This window comes from Phlebotomus papatasi, chromosome 1 (assembly GCF_024763615.1).
Source record: "Phlebotomus papatasi isolate M1 chromosome 1, Ppap_2.1, whole genome shotgun sequence".
Classification (NCBI taxonomy): Eukaryota; Metazoa; Arthropoda; class Insecta; order Diptera; family Psychodidae; genus Phlebotomus; species Phlebotomus papatasi.
This window is the reverse complement of record NC_077222.1, coordinates 84,358,081-84,380,208: the sequence shown is the minus strand read 5'-3', so window position 1 is coordinate 84,380,208 and position 22,128 is coordinate 84,358,081. Positions and strand designations below refer to the sequence as shown.

The 22,128-nt window shown below is 37.2% G+C and overlaps 1 protein-coding gene across 12 annotated transcripts in view; it reads left to right on the top strand.

The window, feature by feature from the left end:
* The window catches only part of LOC129810433 (E3 ubiquitin-protein ligase hyd), a 43,800-nt gene that overhangs the window by 17,376 nt on the left and 4,296 nt on the right, over nucleotides 1-22,128 (top strand). For 7 of the 12 annotated variants that reach the window (XM_055860907.1, XM_055860906.1, XM_055860905.1 and 4 more), the window contains exons 10-15: nucleotides 3,761-5,763; nucleotides 14,774-15,893; nucleotides 19,820-20,066; nucleotides 20,129-20,335; nucleotides 20,411-20,558; nucleotides 20,658-20,888. In XM_055860907.1, coding sequence (XP_055716882.1) covers nucleotides 3,761-5,763; nucleotides 14,774-15,893; nucleotides 19,820-20,066; nucleotides 20,129-20,335; nucleotides 20,411-20,558; nucleotides 20,658-20,888 — 3,956 coding nt within the window. The remainder of the gene's footprint in view (nucleotides 1-3,760; nucleotides 5,764-14,773; nucleotides 15,894-19,819; nucleotides 20,067-20,128; nucleotides 20,336-20,410; nucleotides 20,559-20,657; nucleotides 20,889-22,128) is intronic. The other 5 variants (XM_055860909.1, XM_055860908.1, XM_055860911.1 and 2 more) reach the window with 3 other exon arrangements.

Genomic DNA, 22,128 nt, shown 5'->3' with positions numbered 1-22,128 from the left:
CAGCAACGGTCAAATAGTAAAAATTTGTATTCCTAGCGAACACCAAAAGCTAAATTTTTTGCTTATTTCTGCTGAATTTCAAGTAACACTTCCAATCGCAGCAGTGAAAACTTGGAAAGAATTCCATTCTGCTTCTTCTTTAAATTCCACATAAATTTGGATATTCGAATAAATACGATAATATTTGAATGGAAATTTATTGGGAGAGCTGTTCATGCACAAAATCATTAGAATGGGATATTCAAATTCTAGAGTCTATAAGAAATATCTAAGTAAGAAAAAATTAACTTCTAACGTTTGTAAGAAATTTTGGTGAAATTTTGCGAAAATCTGAGGATTTTTGCATGACAAATTGCCATGAAAGCCATTTACAAACCAATTCAGTCTGAAAGAAAATGTTTGTAAATCGGAAAACTGGGTCTTTTAAAAGTATGTCAAAAGGATATTATTTTCTAATTTAACAAAACTTTATTTTTCATATTTTCTTTTTGAGAATGTCTTTTTGACAAAAAAAAATTAACAAGATCCATTTGACAGTTGCAATTATCGATTTAAGATTTTCAGGATAATATTTTTGAAAGGATAGATCACCATTGCTTCTATTGATCACAGTATGATCCGGAAAGATAAAAGAAAACTTTTCTAATTAATGTTAGAGAAAGGTTTTCAGGCTTCGCACACATTCTGGCTTCGAACACTTTATATTTTTCCCATATTCCTTTAATGAATCTGGCCTAGGTTTTTTTTGGGGGGGGGGGGAATGTGTCACATAACATTTACGAGGACAGTCCGAGAAGTCCCTCGCCTCAGAGGGAAAACCAAAAATATTTTGAACTTTACTTTTTTTTGTTTCTCAACTTAGTCTCCTTGTAGGTCAATACACTTTTCCCAGCGATGCTGGATAGCGTCTATACTCAACCCATCTTATATTAGGTTCCGTCCAGGTCGTCGAAATAGGTGTAAACTTTAAGCTCGACCTCAGTATTGTTGGAAAATCTTTTTCCAATAGGGTAAATGGTGGAAAGCGAGACAGTTAAGAAAAAATTCAAATTCAAATGCATTTTTAAACTGAATAAACAATTATTTTTTACCATTTTTTTTATATCATGGGATTCTTTGACAAATATTTTAACAGAATCTTAACAGTTGTTATTAAATATTGCAACCGAATAATTGGAAAATTCACGGAAATTAAAAAATAACACATTTTGAAAAGATGGACAAAATTTTGGAAAGTTGGATAAAAACTTTTGGAAAGTTGGACATAGTGATATTAATGACAATATATCATACCAAATAAGGGAAGTGTACCACGGATCGGAATGTTAAGAGACGTGCTCCATATTTAGTTGAAAATATGAGTTTCAAAACACTATTTGGTATTTTTTTTTACATGCCAATTGATATATTAGTGATCCATTTAACTATTTTCGTGTATTAACACTTTTGCTAATTATGGAAATTAATAATATATAGGTGTAATTGTAAGGATGCAATGTGTTCCGCGGATCGGAAGGCACTTAATTAGGTGTTCCACGGATCGGAAGGGGGTGAGTCACGGATCGGCAGATGTTTTTGATGAGGATTCTCTTGCTTTCTTGGCATCTAAATCACTCTACAAGGCTTCATTGAAGCTTCTTTGTCATCCTTACACTGTGCAATGTGTATTCACATGATACAACTTCTAAAATTGTTAAATTTAATGAAACTTTCACTGGTAAAATGTTCTGTCACAACAAAAACATCCTATAATGGCTGTGAAGATGACAGCTGAGCGCGCTGAGCGCAATTTTCCACAAAATAATACGAAATAATTAAAAAAGTGTATTAATAGTGAAAGTAGAGTCACTGAATATTCATTTTATAATTAACACAGATTTGTAAATCATTTTAATCAAACCTAATTCCTCATATTCGTACAGACAAATTCTTGCGTGAAATATTAAGAAAGTGATGAATGGCGGATTTTTTGCTAAGACTCTGATACAGTGATTCAATAAAATAGGAAATTAATAGCAGTTTTGTTTTAAACTCGACGAGAAAATTGTGTCTGTAGATTAAATATAAACTAACGTGATGCATCTTGCTAAAGAAAATTACTAAAATACAGCGAATAATTTTCAAAAGTACATTTAATTTTGGGGTACCGATATGCGGGACAACCTTCCGATCCGAGGAACACTGACGATCGCTGGTACATTTACCTTATGTAGAAAATCAAATGTTGAGGGTTTTCTCTGTATACTTGCACATTTGATGGTTATGATAATCCCTCCTTTTTGTCCGGGTAACAGTTGAGGAACGATAATTACCAAGAACTTTCTGGACGTCCAATCAAAAAGAGGTTCTGTAAATTTCACAGATGCCTCGCGCTGTCCAGCAGTTATAGCTTTAACTCTTTCGCGTCACACTTTTATTCAGCAAGTGAATTCATGTAAAATTGAGTTTTTCCTAATGCTTTATGATCAAATATAATAGTTCAGACAGGAAAAAAAATTGCATTGCGTGAAAATTCGAAAAAACCCCGGGTCATATATGACCCTATTGTCCTCAAGGGAAGTGTACATACCATTTTCAAAATCTGGGCTTTTTAAAAGTTTTTTTTTGCTTTAAGTTATTAATTTGGCCAAAACCATGGCAAACTAGATTGTCTTGATGAACACTGTACTCCTGGTGTTCAAGGAATCTTCCTGGTAATCCTTTGAACAGTCTCTGTCACAATATTTTGAGTGGTATTTTCCAAAAATAAACTTATCTACATATTTATTTACACACAATACTATTGCACAATATGGAACGCTTGCAGAATACTCTAAAATGTTGCAAAATATGTTATAATTCATTAGATATAAGATGAAATGTCCAGGAGCAAGATATTTTTCTCCTGGATTTCACAAAGAAAAACAATGTCCCAACCAGGGGCCCATCAAGCCTAATAAAAAGTGAAGCTATTTTTCAGTTTTTCTTGTAAAAATTTTGCAGATATTGCACCGCGACTTAAACAAATTTCCTAATAGTTTTTGTAATATTTCGGCGAGCATTATGAAATATGTATTTTTAGATAGCTTTTTATGCACGATTTTGAAATATATCAGACTGATAAGTCAATTCTCTTTAGGAAAAAACTTGCCAATAGTCTTCAGTGCCTCTATGCAAAAATGTATGGAAAAATGAAATATCGATAGGCCCTTGGTCCCAACTGTCCCAACTCCCAACTACATTGTTGGCACGAAAACACTTTCATAAACTTTTACCCTTGCCGACAATAGGGTCATATATGACCTGGAAAATTCTACGCGCTTTTCTGGAAAATTGAGAGTAGTTTATTATATCAAAATATGCATTCTACAATCTTTGGATATTCCATTTTATGTTTCTAAAGAACTTTTTGCTGAAAAAAGTAAATGAAAAAAAAGTTTGTAAAAGAAATGTCATTTCACAAAGTTCGAAATTCGTTATTTTCGATCTCAAATATTTTCTTTTCTGGAGTCTTGAGAAAATTAGCCAAGAATCTTACATCCTTCTATTATGATGTCGTGCACAAACCGATAGATTTCAATTAATGTAAATAGTCAAAAAAAAAATTTCCCTGGGTCATATATGACCCTAATGACGTGAAAGAGTTAATGAAGTTTATATCCGTCATTTATTTCGGTATGAACAGATTTGGATAGAAAAAAGAAATCTTGAGAATGGCTCAATTGAAATAATCCACCATATTGTTGCGCTTAAGGATTCTGAAGTTTTCTACAATATTTAGGTATTCTCTCACGAATAATAATCCAAAATGATCCAGACGATTCTGGTGAATCAAGTCAACCAGATGACGATGGTTCTGAAGATGGTGAAACAGATGAGCATTCCCAGGAGGATTTTACGTATGCTCTGGGTGAGGAACAGCTGGAACGTAGGACTGCATCATCGGGCAATCAGAGAAACAATCTGGCACCACAGAGTATGCAATGGGCTATAAGAAATAGGGATTCTAATCGATCGTCGGGTGTTCGATTGACAGCCGGTGGGTCAAATCTCGTATTTATTGATCCGACTGCCTTGAGAAGATCAACAGCTGCAAATGCTACACAAGATCCTCATCCAGGTGGTACAACAGCCAGTTGCCTGGCAAGGGCTTTTGGTAGTGTTGTGCGACAGATATCGGAATTGCTCAATACTCCGCCAGATTGTATGCAACAAACACCACCGATGCAGCAAGTGCTCAATTTTACGTATCAGGACACGGTGAAGTTGCAGAGGTACATTGAGACACGACTGAAGTCAACATGGGATTGGATACTCACAGTTATGGATGCCACAGAGGCTCAATTGAAATTTGGTGCTTCTCTGACACATTCAGCTGATCCATCTCATCCACTTCATCCACTGCATCCGCCACATCATCCACCGTCAAATGGCAGTGGAAGTGGATCAATGGGCGTTAGTGGATTGGGAAGTGATTCACAGCCATCACGGAGGGAATTTCTGACGTATTGCCTGTCCCTGATGCGTGCACATAGTTCTGAACATCGAGATTCTCTGCCGGTATTGGATATTACTGCACTACGCCATATAGCCTATGTCTTGGATGCCATTATTTTCTACATGCGATCAGCCACGGAGCACGATTTAGAGAGGAATGATGGTGGTGGATGGAATGATCAGGATGAGAATGACAATGAGGAGACTGAAGATGAATTGTCTTCGACGTTGGGCGTTGAAACGGATTCTGTTGATGATGATCTAGGACCATCATTGGGACGTCGTCATGGTTTTTTCCAGCGTTCTGACTCAACACTGTGCCTGGGTTGTCCAGCACCAGATCCCTTCAATACACCCATGGCCGAAGCCTTGCCATTGGCCGATCAGCCACAATTACTTCAGCCAAATGCTCGTCGAGAGGATATGTTCTCAATGCCCAAGCATCAAATTACCGTGCCACCAGTGGGAAATGAACAGCCAGGAATCAATTCGCCACTGGAAGTGCCACCAACGCGACTAGGATTGTCATCTGTTGGCATCAATACAACAACAACAACAACACCGCCATCGCCAAGTTATGTTGAATTAATTCCAGAAATGATTCCAACAGATGAAATAATTGCCGAAGAATCTATGAGTCAGCAGGAATTGCCAAAAGTAACGAATGAAATGGAAAAGATGGTTGAGAGTGATGTGAGTGAAAATGCAAGTCTTGTACCAATAGCAGGACCATCGAAAGAACCTACACAACCACCGCCCACAGAAACCACTCCAACGGAATTTTCCAGCAATGTTTATGTGCATCTGAAGAAGAGAAAGTACTATGATCACTTTGCCACCACCACGGAAGAGGTAAAAGCGCAAACAGATGAAGAACCACAGGATCTCTCGTGTTCCAAAGAGAGCATCACAAAGATGGATGTTGATACGGATAATGATGTTGTGAGTGATTCAGATTCGGAGTCAGGGACAAATCAAAAGATGCCAGAGAGAGGAGAAGAATCTCAGGATCAGTCATCATCATCGGCATCATCATCCATACGGCCACAGATTATTGTGACACCGAGAAAAGTAGCGGCTGCCATTGAGTCTGTGACGGCAAATGTCCTGGCCAAAAATAAAAAGTCCAACTTGGCTGAATGTGTCTCAGAAGTTCCAATAACACTTTTGCCCACGTCATTCTCAGTGTTTGACATTCAGGGTGCTTCGTCATCTGGAGCATCAGGCAGTGGTGCTGGACCAAGTGGATCTCCTTCGAAGAGTGTCATTGTACGTGCTGGATCATCGGTAAGTTGTATCACATTCATAGATATTAGAAACACATTAACATAGAAATCAAAATTTTATTAAATTTAAATATTCCTGTTTAATGTGTCTGCCGCCGGCTTATCTATTGCAGGCCTCATAAAAAAAATCTTTTCTAACATTTTTAATAGTAGGATCGATGCACTAAAATAGCATCATAATGAAAAACTCAAAAAATACAATTATCATCTTATTTTCCTTACAAAACACAAATTAAATTTACCTTTTTTATCAATAGACAAAAAACATGTCCAAAATTAGGGTAAGGGCTCATAATTTTGACCAGTCTGATTATAAGCATCAATGTTCCAAGTTTGAAGTGCGATATTTTCAATACTAATTGACTTTTTTTGTTACTCTCTTTTCAAAAGGGTTGTTTAGAAACATGGCAAGGGTTTATTGTCTCTGTTTTTACTAAAATTATTTTTAATACGTATAAAAATGAATTGATATGTAGAGGTGAATTTGACTCTTATTTTGGACAACTTGGTTATTAATTTGGACAACTTGGCTGTAAATTTGGACAGCTAATCCGCCTCAACAGGATACCCATTGTTCTTCATTTCATGAACCAATCTTATTCTTTCCGTACATAAGTAGATCTTGAAAAATTCGAAAATCTATTTGAAGATCCAAAAAAGAGACTTTCTTACTTCTTGATAAATCCGCAAGGTGGCTGAGATACATTCTGTTCGAATTTCGAAGTGCTCAAGTGTCAAAATGTGACGGTCTTCACATTTTTATGAGGAAAAAACAGAACAACGACGTTTACTGTTCTTGCTCCAGTATTTAATCCAGAGGTGTGCAAGAAACCGTTGAAACCGAATTAACGTCAAAATAAGTTTGTTATAGTAGCGTTTTGACCATTGACGTACATGTTTCATTTGACGTTAATTCGGTTTCAACGGTTTCTTGCACACCTCTGATTTAATCACTCCATAATCACTCCATAATCACTGAGTAACTCTTTTGCCAACTTTTTAGTGTGATATTTGATAAATTTTCCCCACCTTGTTCGAAAATTTAGTATGAAAATTCGAAATTGAATTTGAATTCTTCGAACTTCAACGACTTTTTGTGCAAATAGAGTTCCATTTACCTTTTATCCAAGACACATTGGAGAATCAAAATCTACTTCTGTTTAGGCTCATTAAGTCCTCTTCCTGTTCATGTAAGGGAAACGTGGAATGTCACTAGATGCCTGTAAACTTTCCATATCATTCATTAAAGTGAGTTGACTTCGGTACTCCAAGTACGTGCGGATTCGCTCATCCTCTGGCCTTTCCGGGAGCTTTTCAAGGAATTTCTCGCTACATCTCTCGTAGAGAAGATGCTCCTTTTTCACGAAAATTCGTGAGAAAAACAACTGTCCAAAATAAGTAGTATCATCTTACTGGTAAATGTCTTAAAAAATTTCCTATTTTTCACACGAAAAACGTAATTCACAAGGTAAATCTCACTTCAGGTCAAATGTACAAATCACCATTAACGTGAATCAACACAATTTTCAATAATATCAATCAAAAAAAGCGAAGAACATTGTTAGTACTTCATCAGAGCTAAATAAGACTGAAGTAAACACGAAGTTCTGTCATATTTCTCGTAAGCAATTGCTCACACTGAATTTTCAACAAAGCAATTTCAACTCAAATCATATTCAAAATTTATCGTATTTAGTGTTAAAATCTTCCATAAAGAACAAATATTTAGATAGAATTCATTATTCATCAAATATTGGAATAAAAATCTATAATTTTAATTAATTTATTTTTAGTGTTTAATTTTATCCTCAAAGTGCCCAAAATAAGAAACTGGACAAGATTATGAGCCTTTCCCCTATATTAAATTTTCTAGTGTTGAATGGTTATTGTAAAAATCATAAGATTGTGATATGAGAAAGGTATACTTTGAGTTTCGGCTCGTCCCATTTTTTCTTACCACTCGCGAAGAAGGTTGATCCGAGAACGTGCCACGACGCTAAGTACGACACGATCGAGCACGAAAGCGAAACGACGTATTGCGAAGAAGTACCATAATATCATAATATGGTTCTCATTACAATACATTTTTTTTGACATAATTTTTTGTATAGTTAAAATATAGTAGCGCAAAAATTATTTTAACTTCAACTAAGGATATGCTTTTCAAAATCATTATTAAATGGTTATTACAACTAAATACATATAAATAAAGAGTTTTTTGGTAGGAGGGAAATATAATTTGTTAATCACTCACCAATTTTATAATACGTCTTGATCGCGTCGCGGTTCGTCTTAAACTAAACTCCTCTCTCCGTCTCTCGTCGCTCCTCGATTTTTCGCGCGGATTGCGCCATCTATTGACTATCCTACACGGCCTTTCCTGATACTACATCCGCCCCGGATGTACCGCCTGGCCACTTCTTTAGTAGATCCGCTGATCCATACGTCGCTTCTGGTCCATCGAAATGACCTGTCTTCTTCAGCTTATACCGGTCTCTCGGAAGGATCTCGGTAATCTCATATGGCCCAATGAACTTCGGCTTCACTTTTGAGCCAGTCTCGAACTGTGTTTTCTTGAGAGCTACAAGATCACCAGAATTGTACTCTCGTGCCGGCTTACTCCTGAGATTGTACGTCTTACGATTCTCATTCTGCACCTTTTCAATTCCTAGTCGTGCTTGCTTTCTTAACTCATCTCGTTGCTGTCCGAATTGAACTCGCTGTTCTTCTTCGAGAATTTCGACAATTCTCTTATCCTCTGGGTGCTTCATCTTAACACCCGTCATCACTTCGAACGGCGTAGTCTGAATACATCTCTGATAGGATGAATTGATATATTGCTGAACTCTTCCAACAAACTTAAACCATTCATCTGGTTTGTCGATTGACAACTTCGTCAGGGTAGGAATAATGATCCTATGCATTCTCTCAACCTGCCCATTTCCACGGGGAACGCCTGTAGCAATATGGTGCAACTCAATTCTTCTATCTTCGCAGTACTTCTTGAATTGTGTTGAGGTGAATGCCGTCCCTCTATCGGCTATAAAACGTCTCGGATCACCAAATACCTCAGAAATCACGTTTAACTTCTTTACCGTCTCGTCTGTTGTTGTAGATTTCACAGGGAATATCCACACAAATTTTGAAAATGCGTCCACTACCGTCAGAATGTAATTGTAGCATTTCCTCGTCGATGGCATTGGTCCTAGATGATCAATGTGCAGCGTATCTAGCGGCACTTCTCCTTTGGCTATGGGATGCAATTCTCCTTCTCGCTTCCCGCTCTTCCGCTCAGCCAAAATACACTGAATGCAATTTTCAATGCAACGTCGTATCTTATCGTCAACACTCGGGATATAAAATTCATCTTCAATGAGCTCTTTGGTTTTCTTCACCCCAAAGTGTCCCCTTGCATGCATTCCATTCACAATCTCCATCTCCATTGAACTTGGAATGACAAGTCGCTTCTTATCGTCTTCCTCAACATAAAGGATTCCATTGCTGCAGATAAAATCTTGATACGGGCCACTCTCAAGTGCTGTTTTTATAGCCTTTATCTTCTCGTCCTGATTTTGTGCAGCTTTCACCTTTGAAGTAACGTCATCTGTCCTCTTGACTATCATCACTGTCGCTCTGGATAGAGCATCCACGTGAACCATCCGTTCAGCATTTCGGTGTTCAATCGTATAGTCAAATTCTGACAGTTGTAATGCCCATCGTGTAATTCTCGTGTGAAGTTCCTTCTTCGCCATTGTCATCTTGAATGCGGAGCAATCTGTCACTAACTTAAACTTCACTCCAAGCAGATACACTCTAAACTTTCTTACGGCTTCCACAACAGCAAGAAATTCAAGCTCATATGAGTGGTATTTCTGCTCAGCGTCATTCGTCGTCCTGCTATAATAATAGCACGGGTGCATCTTTCCGTCTTCATCCTTCTGCATAAGAATAGCGGCAATTCCCATTTTGCAGGCGTCTGTGTGAACTTCTGTTTCGTCGTCTATATCAAAAAGCTTAAGCACCGGATAGTTGGCGAGTAGCCTCTTGATTGTCTCAAATGCAGTCATCTGCTCGTCATTGAACTCGTACGGAACGTCTTTCTTTAGCAAAGAACTCAAAGGTTTTGACAGCACGGCAAAGTCTTTGATGAATTTCCGGAAATATGAAGCTAAACCATAAAATCTCTGAAGCTGCTTTGCTGTCTTCGGGGCTGGATACTTCAGTAATTTCTCGACTTTAGCCTCTGATGGCTGAATCTTGCCCCCACTGACAATGTATCCCAAAAATTCAACCTCTCGTCTTAGAAATGCACATTTCTTCCAGTTGAATACGAGACCATTCTCCGCTGCAACTTCTAAAACACGTTTCAATTTTTCCATTCCGTCTTTTTCGTCATTGGCTGGTATGATTAAATCATCAACAAACGTCAAAAGTACGCCCTCTTTTATCAAATTACTGAACACAGAATTGATAAAACGTCCGAAATTATTCCCACTTATGCACAGTCCAAAAGGAGTCTTCATGAATTCGTACTGGGCATCATGCGTCACGAAAGAAGTATATTTCCTACTCTCTTTTTCTACTGGGACATGGAAATATGAATTCTTCAAATCTAGAGTGGAATAAACTCGAGCTTTGGACAATTTATCCAACTGATCCTCTATTATCGGCATTGGGAATCGATCCTTCACGACTTTCTCGTTTAATTCACGATAATCGATACACACTCTATAGGACCCGTCTTTCTTCTTTGCCAGAACAACAGGACTGGCGTAATCGCTTGAGGATTCACGTATGATCCCTTCATCTAGCCATTCAGCTACTTGCTTGTCAACAATCGTCTTTTCGAGAGGGGCTAGGCGTCTTGGGCGTTGGTACACGGGTGTATCATCCGTCAAATTAATCACAGTTTGTGTACTTACATCTTTCGGCTTCTTGGGATGGTAGTTCCCAATCATCTCTCGAATCTCGTCAGCATATTGCTTCGGGCAATTGAGGACATCATCCTCAATTTCAATCCTCATGATTGATGCGACATCTTCCATCATAAAATTCGTCACTGGATCGTCTTCATGTGACACGTCTGTCACAACATCGTCTTTACCCACATCTCCGGATGGAGCATCAGCACACTCATCGTCTTTGGAATCGTCTTTAGAAATCTTTGGCTTGATACTCACATGTCCTGGGGTAATTGTGTAGTCGACACTCTCAAGGAAATTCCTTCCTATCAACAGCTCAGGATCCATGGCATTAGTCTTCACGATGTGGCACAGAAATTGGAATTCTTCTCCATCAATGGTCACTTTCAGCATCACTTCAGCCTTGGCTTTGCCATATGCACCTCCAAAACCACGCAATTTCACATTAGATGGCTCAGAATTCGCACAAGACTCTTTCACTTTGTCCCATAGACACTCTTTCATCAAGGACACATCACTGAAACTGTCAATGACACCAATCACTTCATGCACATCGATTTTCATCAGGATCACGTCGAGCTTTTTCTTCATATCTTCGATCATATTCACTTTTGCGACACTTTTCTTTAATTTTTCGTCCTTTTTCTTGCAGTCCTTGGCGATATGATCGAATCCGTTACATCTAAAACACTTAAGGCCTTTATCCTTATCAGGACAGTCAGAGGACTTATGTCCTTGTTCCCCACAATTGAAGCACTTCACTGATTTGTCACCACTCTTTTTGACACTTGGCTTCTTTTCGTCGTTGATCGTCTTTTTCTCGGCATTTTTCGTCTTTAATTGCAGCTTTTCGAAAGTTTCCAGCTTCTTCTTTAACTCCTGAATACTCGTGGCCTCGTACAGCATCGTCTTCTTGGAAATATCACCGGGAATTCCATCACAAATATATTCACACACTGTCACTTCATCGACATTTCCAGCCTTTGAAATACGTAGCATCTCGTAAATGTAGTCTAGTAGACTCTCAGAAGCTTCCTTCTTGCGATTTTGCAGGTTGCGGTGGATATCAGCAGCACTCAGCTTCAGGGCAAACTCCTTGAGCAATGCTCGCTTCAATTTAGCCCATGTTGACAATCCACTTTGTGTGAAAATAAATCGTCGTGCTGTTCCAGTCAGAACCTTCTTGCACATCACCAATTTCTGAAGATCGTTCAATCCCACCGTCTCAGAAATGTCTTCGAAATCACTAATCCACATTGTGATATCTTGCCCATCACTGGCACTGAACTTCTCCATGGAATCTTCGATGTCTTTGAGGCTAAACATCCTTCCATATCCATCATCGACACGAGTACTGGGTGTTGAGGTCTTCTTCCTCTTTTCCACGACTGTTTCGAAACCTTCAAAATCACTTTCATCGTCCATCGAATCCATATTTGCGTCTTTTTTGGATTTTCCTCCTTTGTTTACATCTTGAAGAACGTCGTTCGAATCACCTTGGCCGTCACCATCGTCATTTTGTGGATTTATTTCGTCGAATTCCACAATCCGCTGGGCAAGTGTTGATTTATCACCATCTTGAGGAAGTCCTCTTCGCTCGCACTCAATTACAAGCCCCGTCTTCGTCATCATTGTGACCAAATCATCCACTGTTTTGATGTTGGTCGCCATCTTCTTTGTTTTCGTCGTTCACGTCACTTTTGGCACACACGAATTGGGCAACACTAATTCTCGTTCCACAATTTCGCTGTCCCACACGTCGTTTCCACACTCGGCTATCGTCGTTTTTTCCAACACCAAGATGCCGGAAGTCGTCTTTTCTAACCACGCGGACTCGTCTTATCCAATATGGCTCACTTTTTTTGCACGTTCCAGAGGAAATGTGCACGTCTTTTCGTCGTTTTGTACTATGAAAGTACCGTCTTCAGAGTCCAGAAAATTCGCGATTTTTCGTCTTCACGTCTTTTTGCGTATCGAGCACTACTTTTCGCGACCCGAAACACTACTTTTCGCGATTTTTCAGACTATGCGTCTTTAGCGATTGCACGCGTCTCGCACAAATCACTTTAATCGTCTTTTCGTCTTAAGGCACGGCTATCCTTATCACTTCACAAATGATATTTCACGCTCCTATCCCGGTTGAGAGCCCCCATAAAGAGTTTTTTGGTAGGAGGGAAATATAATTTGTTAATCACTCACCAATTTTATAATACGTCTTGATCGCGTCGCGGTTCGTCTTAAACTAAACTCCTCTCTCCGTCTCTCGTCGCTCCTCGATTTTTCGCGCGGATTGCGCCATCTATTGACTATCCTACATAAATAAATGATTTAGTTCTTACACTAAACAGGACTTTTCTGAAAGGTGTATTTTATATTTGCGGCTACCATATTCTCTTTGCCTAGCAAATATTTTCTTTGTAATCATTTGGCAATAGTAAAAAGTACCAAACTTTTCTAAGAGTGTAAAATTGTTTGATATTTAGGTTTTGAAAACCTTCGGGAACTCGTTTAAACCTCTAGCCTGAAACGAGTATTAGGTTTGAAGATTATATAATGGGGTCGCTATCTTAGGACACTTAGCTTAGAACATTCTTCGTTCCCGCGCTACTTCGGGAAAATCCTAATAGATTCTGAATTTACTTCAATCACCTTTTCCCAGATCTACGGTTTTATAAAAGATACACCGTTTTATAAAAGATTGCAAAGCTTTTCTAAACAATCTTGATTCTTTCATGTGCTGAACATGAATATACCATCTGAATTGTGACCTTTCAATATGGAGAAGCAACTCAACCAACTCAACGATCCTCACCTTCTCGCGAACAACGATGTTTATCACTCGACACTTATGCCGGCTTCAAACCTGAGGTTTAGCCCAGTGCCCGAAAGGAAAATTTCAAAATAGCAACCAATTTTATGGATTTTTCAGAATTAACCAGATCATTTGCCCATAATGTCCAATCCTAAGTCATATTTCCCAACAAATCTAGACTGATAAGGAATTAGAGAAGTTAAACCGTATAGCTAAGCCTTATACGGGCTTCAGACCTAAGGCTTAGCTAATAGGGTGTTTCAACAAGGAAATAAATTTTTTGGCACTATTCTCAGGGTGCTGTATTTGATGAGACAAGAAAGTTTTTCTTCGACGACCATGTGATCAAATGCTGTTTAGAGGTGGCTGAACGATCCTCTCTGTAGAACATTTTTCAGATTTTACACTACAGAGAGGGTCGTCCAGCCACCTCTAAACGGCGTCTGATCATATGGTCGCCGAGCACCGTGAGAATAGTGCCAAATTTTTTTTCCTTGTTGAAACGCCCTATTAGCTATTTGGCTTAACTCCCGTAATTCCTTATCAGGCACGATTTTTTAGGAAATTGTTGTTTAGAATTGTATATTAAGGGCAAATGATTCAATAGATTTTGAAAAATCAATAAAATGGCTTGTTATTTAGATTTTTGAGACCTTCGGGAACCGTGCTAAACCTCCAGTCTGAAGCCGGCATTAGGTTTGAAGCCCGTATTACGAATGTGTCTCTTAATCGCTATACGGTCTTTCATATCCATTTGGGAACAGACTTTCCCTCAATTATCTCAACCATAGCCCCAAGTCTCTTCGTTAGTGAAATGGATTTTAGACGTGTGTGTCAAACTTGGGAAAATAGTCGCGGTATTTAACTAAAGACTGTGTCCATCCTTTTTTGATCTCTATAAAGCTAATAAGAGACAAAGAAATTAAAAAGAATACACTGCATAAAATAACAACACAACCAAGTTCTTATTTGTAATTACTACTTACTTACCTGCTTGAAAAAACTTCCATATCATGGTTTATGTTAATGTGTTTCTAACTTTAGGTTTTCGGGTTTAAAACAGATACGGAATCAGTTTTTATTGTCTTTATGACCTCAACTGATTCTCACAAATTAACCCAAGATTAAAAATAATACACTTTCTAATGAGCTCGAATGGTATAAACCAATAATTCGGGAACAGATACGGAGTGAACAAAAATTATTTCAAAGTTTGGAAAAGTGATTTTTAGGGTTTGTTTGTTTGTGACATGAAAATTGTTTGTCTTTTTAAACAGGCTTGTTCAAACTCCAATGAAGTTCTTCAGCAACCAGATCCCATGGAGACTCAAGAAATTTCTGCTCATGTCACAGTTGAAACCACTCCGTCAGTACAGGCACCAATGCACCATGAACTGCCCCCAAGAGGCCTCTATTTCAGATCAAGTGTAGCCAGTCAGCCAATAACATCTGATTTGCTCCTTGGCCGTTGGAGATTGTCACTGGATCTCTTTAGTCGGGTGTTTATGGAGGATGTTGGTCTGGAACCGGGCAGTATAGTGTGTGAATTGGGTGGTTTTCCTGTGAAAGAGGCACGCTTTCGGCGTACAATGGAAAAATTGCGCAATAGCCAACAGAGAGATTTAATATTGCCAAAGATGGAGCGAAATCGTACGAGTCTCCTCATCCAGACATTCAAAGAGTTGAATACACAATTTGGCAACCAGACACGACGTTCCCATCCACCGCTCATATTCAATCGCGTCAAGGTGACATTCAACAATGAACCGGGTGAGGGTTCCGGGGTGGTGCGTGGTTTCTACACATCGATAGCTGAAGTGATTCTGGCGAATGAGAAGTTACCGAATTTGGAGGCGGCTCAAGTCGGTCCAAGTAAGTATTCTGTGCCATTTGGTTCGATGTTGAGACATCGTGGTGTCACAGGATCTTCTGCACGAGATGCAGTTCCAACATCGGCAGCTTCGCAGGCAGCAGCAGCATCATCATCATCATCGTCATCATCAACGCGGCGGGTGTTCTCCAACAAATCCCTCTGGCGACCTGGACGTGAGTCACGGAAGACTCTCAACTACGATGCTCGACCCTATACACCTCTGTCAGCCATTGGCAATGCAGGATCATCAGCAGCTGGTGGTTCTAGTGGCAGTGGGAATTCGGGCAGTGGGGTTACTGGATCAAGTGGCACCAACTCCACCGATCACATTACCGTTCAGATGGGCGAGCGACTCTATCCCAGGGTGTATGCTCTTCATCCAAATCATGCGTCCAAGATCACCGGAATGCTACTAGAATTGCCACCGACTCAACTCCTCATGCTCGTCTCGTCGGAGGAGACACTCAGGCAGAAGGCCAATGAGGCAATGGATGTGATTATCTACAGGCAACGATTGGAACCCGGTGAGTTTATTCCTATTATCTTTGGGAGCAAGATCTTCCAAGGATTTATCCATCTTTTCATGGAATTATCAATCACAATTAGGGCCCTGCATACTATATAAATTGACCAATACTCATATTTTTGATCAAATTCAGCATGTTATGTCATTAAAATTAAATTAATTTCATTAAAATTGTGGTCAAAATACGCACAGATGAAGTATAAAACGGTTAGCATTGCGCTGAAAACACGCACAGTTAAATAATAAAATGGTTAAAATTGTGCTAAAAACACGCACAGATTAAGGATAAAACAGTTAAAATCAGTTAAAAAACGGAGAAAATTACGATTAAAAATATGCACAGTTCAAATAAAAAACAGATAAAATTGCGCTTACGCCCAGCTTAGTCATAAAACTGTTAAGTTCACAACTCTATCACAAAACCAAGCACCAAGGACCTTCAAAAAAAAGCTTGAAGGCTTATTTTCCTTTTGTTTATCATCGTGTTTCATTAATTTAACATATTCGGATGCTATAAAAAATATCGATTTTATGCCCTAGACACACTTACGACTTAAGCCGAGAGATGACTTAGTGGAAAATGATGGAAATGTAGTTTGACCATTATTTCTAATATAATTACGCTAAGGCGTTTCTCGACTAATCCTCAAGTCCGTCAAGGCCCTTAGAGTGTTTTAATACTAAAACCGAATTTATCAAGGAACATTTTTGCTAAATTAAAAAAAGTTAATAGGGGCTTGTTCTTGAGGGAAGAATACCAAAATAAATTAACTCTGAATTGCTTCAAGGAAAAAAAACGTAATCAAACAACCTCTTGAGTTCTTCAAACCGATTTTAGTGAGCACAAGAGAATAACATTAATAGTCATTTTGGAGTTTTATGTTCAAGTTATAATGCTATTTCCTTAGTTGATTCTAATAATCTACATCTACAGACAGTTTTATAATTTTTATTTCTAGTTGCTTTATAATCCATAATCTAGTAGTTAAAATCGTTTTTTAGAACTTCTTAGTACGGGAATGTGATCAGCTTTTCAATGTCGTCAGCCTTTGATTATTGCAATTTCCTTCTTTTTCGATAATAAAAATTAATAGTAATATTAGTAGATTTTTTGCTTGACGAAAAAAGAAAAAAAATGCAATATTCAAAGGTTCATGACATTCGAAGGCTTACATGATCACCTTTCCTCACAATTTTTATTCAAAGAAAGCAACTTTTGTTCCAAGCACGCGTATAACTACAAAAAAGCATCTATCAAAACCGATAGAAATTTGGGGTTAAGGAACTCATTCAGGATTATAAAAATTCTTTATTTGTAATGCACGGTTGGGCACTTTCATACAGTTTACCAAACAATACACAGGGTGGGCCAATTTAACTGCAACTTTTGAAAACATTGTATTTTTTTATATTTGAAAAGGTATCTTACCGAAATGAACGAGAAAAAGTTAGAAAACATTTAAAATAATAGAAATCTACTTCAAATTATTTGTTAGATTAAAAGTCCTGGTTACACTTGCACTAGCTTCTTTATTGTTGTTACTCCGTTGAAGTACAAAGCGACACTGACTCATTGACTCGATAATCAATAATATAATATACAATAATTATGCTTATTAAACAATATAGGCGATTCGCCACATATTCTTGAACATCCTAAATACGAGCCTATTTATGACGAAGGAATGGTTTCGACACATGAGCTTATGTAGTATCCGATCCACTTCCCCCTAAATTGAATATCGGGGACAGTAAAACAGGATCGGGAATCTTCGTTTTTTTCCGTTTTATTTTTTACACTTGTTTTTCCCAGTTTGTCTTTGGAATCTTTATCTACGGTAATTTTTGTTTTTTGGAAACTTTGTCTTTGGAAATTTTGTCTTTCATGCATTTTGCACAATTATCGAAAATTTTGTCTGTCACACATTTTGCACAAGTATATTTTATAACTTTCCAAAAATTTCCCTTTTCTCAGAAAATTTCCCTTTGCCCCAAAGGACGAAGCTAAAAATTTCCCAAAACAGAAAATTTCCCTTTGCCCAAAATGACGAAAATAAAAATTTCCCAAAACAGAAAATTTCCCTTTACCCAAAATGACGAAAATAAAAATTTCCCAAAACACAGAAAATTTCCCTTTGCTTCGATAGGGGATATTGATAACTTCCCAAAACAGAAAATTTCACTATTTCCCAAAGAACGAAACTAAAAACTTTCCAAAACACAGAAAATTCCTCTTTGCCACAAAGGACAAAACTAAAAATTTCCCAAAACACAGAAAATTTCCCTTTGTTCCATGGGTTGAAACTACAAATTTCCCAAAACACAGAAAATTTACCTTTGCCCTAAAGGACGAAACTAAAAACTTAAAAAAAACACCATTGTAATATCATTATTTTATTTAATAAAATATACTTGTTTAAAATATATGAAAGACAAGATTTCCAAAGACAAAGATTCCAAAGACAAATTGGGAAAAACAAAAGTGTAAAAACAAAATGAAAAAAAACAAAGATTCCGCAAACCCAGTAAAACACGGTAACGACCTTTGGCTCTTTCTTCTCTTAATTTCTCAAGCTGACGTCTTTGTTGGATATTGATAGAGAAAACATCTTTTGTACGAATTTTCGGTTGTACTCACTGTAAAGATTTTTTATTAAAAAAAAATTGTAAAATCGTAATCCGTACCTGAGTATGGAGAAAAACCCCTCAGAAATGGGGCCAAAGGTCATCATGTAGCCCAACGAAGTGAATGATGCGGCTGGTTGTGCAAGACTAAATTTTTATTCAATTGTCAATATATTAATTAGCGAATGAGGGAAATTGGAGTAAGGAATGGAGTGGGAAGAAGGTGGGACTGGAATATGGGAAGAAAGTTGCAAGGGGTTTGCAACAATCACTAATCCGTCAAATAGAAAGTAATCACACTACCGCGGTTGAGTTGAATTGCATTTAGGACCACTGTTCCAAATTTCGGACAGGTTAAATATAAGCCTTAAGTTTGAAACGTAAAATTGTTTGTTGTTTCTTTATCAAGAGTTGTTTCCTTTGATACCTTGTGGAGTAATTTACCGTCTTTGTTTTTTTCTAAAAAAAAATACTTCGTAATATATTTAAAAATGAATGAAAATTTTGACGTCGATTTGTGATAAATATCCGACACAGTTCCTTGCATTTTCTTACCCCGTCCGGAATTCTTCTTCTAAGGCTTTTACTACAGCATTTCATTTGTAGATGCTAAGCTTTTTTTTATTTCTTTGGCATTGTACTACCTCTGACACAACAAGTGTCCGATATTGCAAACTGTCCGAAATAAGGCACTGTTACCTTATTAATGAAAAAGAAACTTGTCTTAAAAATTGCTAATACTTCTGTGTCTTTTGTATGCTAGTAAAGAACAAAATACTCAGTTATTTGGCAGAATACAAGATCGTTGTCAATAGTTGCTTGAAAATTAGACTGACTTAACCCTTTAAGGACGAGAAGGTTAAAAATTGAGGGTCAGAAAAAATCGTTTTTTTCTGACTTTTTAGAGCAAAACATAACTTTGTAAGACCATAGGAAAAATTTCATTTTTCGGTCACCGGTGACCCAATCGTCCTTAAAGGGTTAATGTTGGTTGCAGTTCATTTGGGTCACCCTGTATTTAGATTTTAAACGGTTCTTGAATTGAGTATGAAATAAAAGGGATTGACTTTGTTACTTACTTTCACGAACAAAAAAAGAGGAGTTGATGTTAATGTTTTAGCTGAAAACTGGAGTTTGAATGTTTGATAACAACTAACAAAAAAAATGTTAAATTGATTTATAATTGGGAATTAACAAAATACTCGATTTTATTCAAATTGATGGTTTATCAATTCCCAAATATATTATTTGGGGATTTTTTGTTCATTGTTTTTTGCTCCATAAATTGCACAAATGTAGAAAATTCCGGAGGAGGTCCATCAAGCAGTGCCAATTTGGGTGAATCATCAACAAGTGGAACTGGTGGTGGTCAATCGTCTGGTGGATTTTCACCCACGAAAAAGATGAATCCGATTGTTGTGTTGGAAGAGTGTCAGTTGGATGATTCAGCACCTCTGTTTTATTCGCCGGGAAAGAGAGGTTTCTATACACCGCGACAGGGATGTGCCACATACGAACGGATAAATGCATTTAGAAATATTGGACGGTGAGATTTTCTTTAATAATTTTTTTTTGATGGAATTGAAATGATTATTTCTGATGTTTCAGATTGATTGGACTGTGTCTATTGCAAAATGAATTATTCCCCGTATTCCTGCAGCGACATGTGCTCAAATATATTCTAGGTAGACCAATAAGATTCCATGATCTTGCATTCTTCGATCCAGTCATCTATGAATCACTGCGTCATCTGATAAAGGATTCTCAATCGAAGAATGGTGTTTCCATTCTCATGAGTTTGGAATTGAACTTTGTGTAAGTTTTTATAAACGTCATTCTTTTATTTTTGAAACATTCTCTTCATTTTTTTTATAATTGTTGCCCATTTAGAATTGATTTGTGTCCGGAGGAAGGAGGTGGTTCGGTGGAATTGGTGCCTGGTGGACGCGATTTACAAGTGAATGAGACAAATGTATACGACTATGTACGAAAATATGCCGAGTTTCGTATGATAAAAGCACAAGAGAAGGCCCTCGAAGTAAGTGTCAATGACCTTTTTTTCCACTGTGCCTTATTGTGTATTTCCATGATGGATAATTCAACACTTTTTTTTCGTACTTAATTCATTTGTCTAAAGGCACTGCGACATGGTGTTTACGATGTTCTGCCAGAATATGCATTTGATCGTCTAACAGCGGAAGATTTGCGTTTACTACTCAATGGAGTGGGAGATATTCATGTTGGAACACTCATTTCCTACACCAATTTCAATGATGAATCGAATGAGAATAGCGACAAATTGTTGAAATTCAAACGATGGCTCTGGAGTATCGTGGAGAAGATGAGTGCATTGGAGAAACAGGATTTGGTGAGTTAAAATATAAATTGCATTATTTGACATTTTTTGTGCTAAAATAGCCTAAAAAGCTAAAGTCTTCAACTTAAAGCAATTAAATCTAAATAAACACAGAAAAGTATAATTTCGTGAAAACTATCTAACGAGTTATACAAATAAAAATCCTCGGGATGTGATCTAAATATTGTACAATGAGACACAAGTGTTCTATATAATTTATCCAAAATTTCATTATTATTTTGAAAACCATTGCAAAATATACAATAAGTTTATAACAGCTTAAAGTCACCAAAAAACTCAACTCTATCCTACTTGAAGCATTCAAACAAAAAATATAGGGGAGACCGGGGAGGTTTGGGACAGGGGTAGTGTGGGACAAGGCGAGTTTTTCAATTAATTTTTAAAATAAATGGGATTTAACCATTACTGTTTAGTAGGCAATATTAAGATATATCTTGACTAAAAGAATGGATATTCTCAGTTTTATTGTTTTAATTCTATGAAAATTTTTTTAAAAATCGTATATTTTGACGTCTCAGTTTTCCACTTTGTATTTTATATCAGCGATATAATCAAAACTTTTTTATCTCTTTAGGTAGCAGTGTAATCTGGGAATATATTTTTATAAAGGTTTCAGAGATTATACGCTCTTGTTTTTTACATAAAGATTTTAAATACCAAAACTATACGCGGGGATGTTTGGGACACCTGAAAGGGGATGAATGTAGTCCAAAACTATTATTTTCGAAAATTTCTCTAATAATATTACTCTACAATTTTCACAAATTCTCTAGAAAAGGCAAGGCGAGAGCTAATTCAGAGAAATAATGAGAAAACAGGTACAATGCAGATGTCGTAAAATCAAACAGGAATACGTCAATGAGTTCAAAACTAAGAGTTGCAAGAAAATCTACTCGCCTCAGGAATTTGATAATCATAATTGCAATATTTAGAATGAAAAAAAAAGAAAAGAAAGGTAGATGGAAAATAAGAAGAAAATACTTTAAATAATTGATTGACAATAAATGACCCTACTGTACAAATAAAATTGATATTAATTTCTAAATGTGAAGTAAAAGATGAAACATTTTTATTTCTATTAGAAATATTTTTAATCTAGTATTTAAAATTAATTAACGTGTACCAGTAATGCAAATTATGCGGGAAAAAACGCGTCCCAAACATTCCCTTTTGCGTCCCATACTGCCCCACATCGTGGATGTTTGGGACAAAACGTCAAGTTAAATGTTTT